Source organism: Austrofundulus limnaeus, unplaced genomic scaffold (assembly GCF_001266775.1).
Source record: "Austrofundulus limnaeus strain Quisiro unplaced genomic scaffold, Austrofundulus_limnaeus-1.0 Scaffold2137, whole genome shotgun sequence".
NCBI lineage: Eukaryota > Metazoa > Chordata > Actinopteri > Cyprinodontiformes > Rivulidae > Austrofundulus > Austrofundulus limnaeus.
In genome coordinates this window covers 23,988-25,357 of record NW_013954539.1, presented here as the reverse complement: position 1 = coordinate 25,357, position 1,370 = coordinate 23,988, and the positions used below count along the sequence as shown (strand labels likewise).

The 1,370-nt window shown below is 41.5% G+C and overlaps 1 protein-coding gene across 1 annotated transcript in view; it reads left to right on the top strand.

Moving 5' to 3' along the window:
- Positions 1 to 644: 644 nt before the first annotated feature.
- Positions 645 to 1,370, top strand: part of LOC106537114 (immunoglobulin superfamily DCC subclass member 3) — a gene marked incomplete at its 3' end in the record, with an annotated part of 13,517 nt that continues 12,791 nt past the window's right edge. Inside the window, 1 exon segment of the mRNA XM_014034483.1 lies at positions 645 to 1,112. Coding sequence (XP_013889937.1) covers positions 1,064 to 1,112 — 49 coding nt within the window.

Below are 1,370 nucleotides of genomic sequence, written 5' to 3'. Positions count from 1 at the left end.
ACACACAGACAAACACACAAACAAACACACAAACACACAAACAAACAAACACACAAACAAACAAACACACAAACAATCACACAAACAAACACACAAACAAACACACAAACAAACACACAAACAAACACACAAACAAACAAACTCACAAACAAACAAACACACAAACAAACACACAGACAAACACACAAACAAACACACAAACACACAAACAAACAAACACACAAACAAACAAACAAACACACAAACAAACACACAGACAAACAAACAAACACACACACAAACAAACACACAAACACACAAACAAACAAACAAACAATCACACAATCACACAAACAATCACACAAACAAACACACAAACAAACACACAAACAAACACACAAACAAACACACAAACAAACACACAATCACACAATCACACAAACAAACACACAAACAAACACACAAACAAACAAACAATCACACAATCACACAAACAATCACACAAACAAACACACAAACAAACACACAAACAAACACACAAACAAACACACAAACAAACACACAATCACACAAACAAACAAACACACAAACAAACACACAAACAAACAAACAATCACACAATCACACAAACAATCACACAAACAAACACACAAACAAACACACAAACAAACACACAAACACACAAACAAACACACAAAGCAGTCTGCACACAGACAGAAGCAGCTGAAACAGATTTAAAGTGAAGAAGTGATGAAGAACAGCTCCTCCTCCTCCTCCTCCTCCTCTCTGACCTCTGACCTCTGACACAGGACACGCCCCTCCTCCCCCCTCAGGCCTGATGTCACCTCTTCCTTCTCTTTCCATCCTGACCCCGCCCCCTGGGGAAGGCCCCGCCCCCTGAGTCCTGGGCCTCTGGGTTCAGGTCTGAGCAGCTCAGTTCCTGCAGAAACCACAGAAGAAGAGAGGAGTGGGTTTTACCTGAGAGGAGGAACAAACAGCACCGTTGTGTGTCTGTTTGTGTGTCTGTTTGTTGGTGGGTCGCTGAATGTTTATGGTTCTGATGTTCTGGACTTAACGTGGACCCATGGAGCTGATGTGGACCTGGATGCTGCTGCAGGGACTCTGGATCTCAGGTCTGAGCTGGGTTAAAGTTCTGCTTCTGAACTGAATCCAGGTTTTATGGATCAGAACCAGAACTTCCTGATCTTCATCCTGTCTGGTTGTGATTTAGTTTCATTTTCCTCCATCTGTCCCCTGGCTTCTTGGTTTGTTTGTTTGTGTGTTTGTTTGTGTGTTTGTGTGTTTGTGTGTTTGTTTGTGTGTTTGTTTGTGTGTTTGTGTGTTTGTTTGTGTGTTTGTTTGTGTGTTTGTGTGTTTGTTTGTGTGTTTGT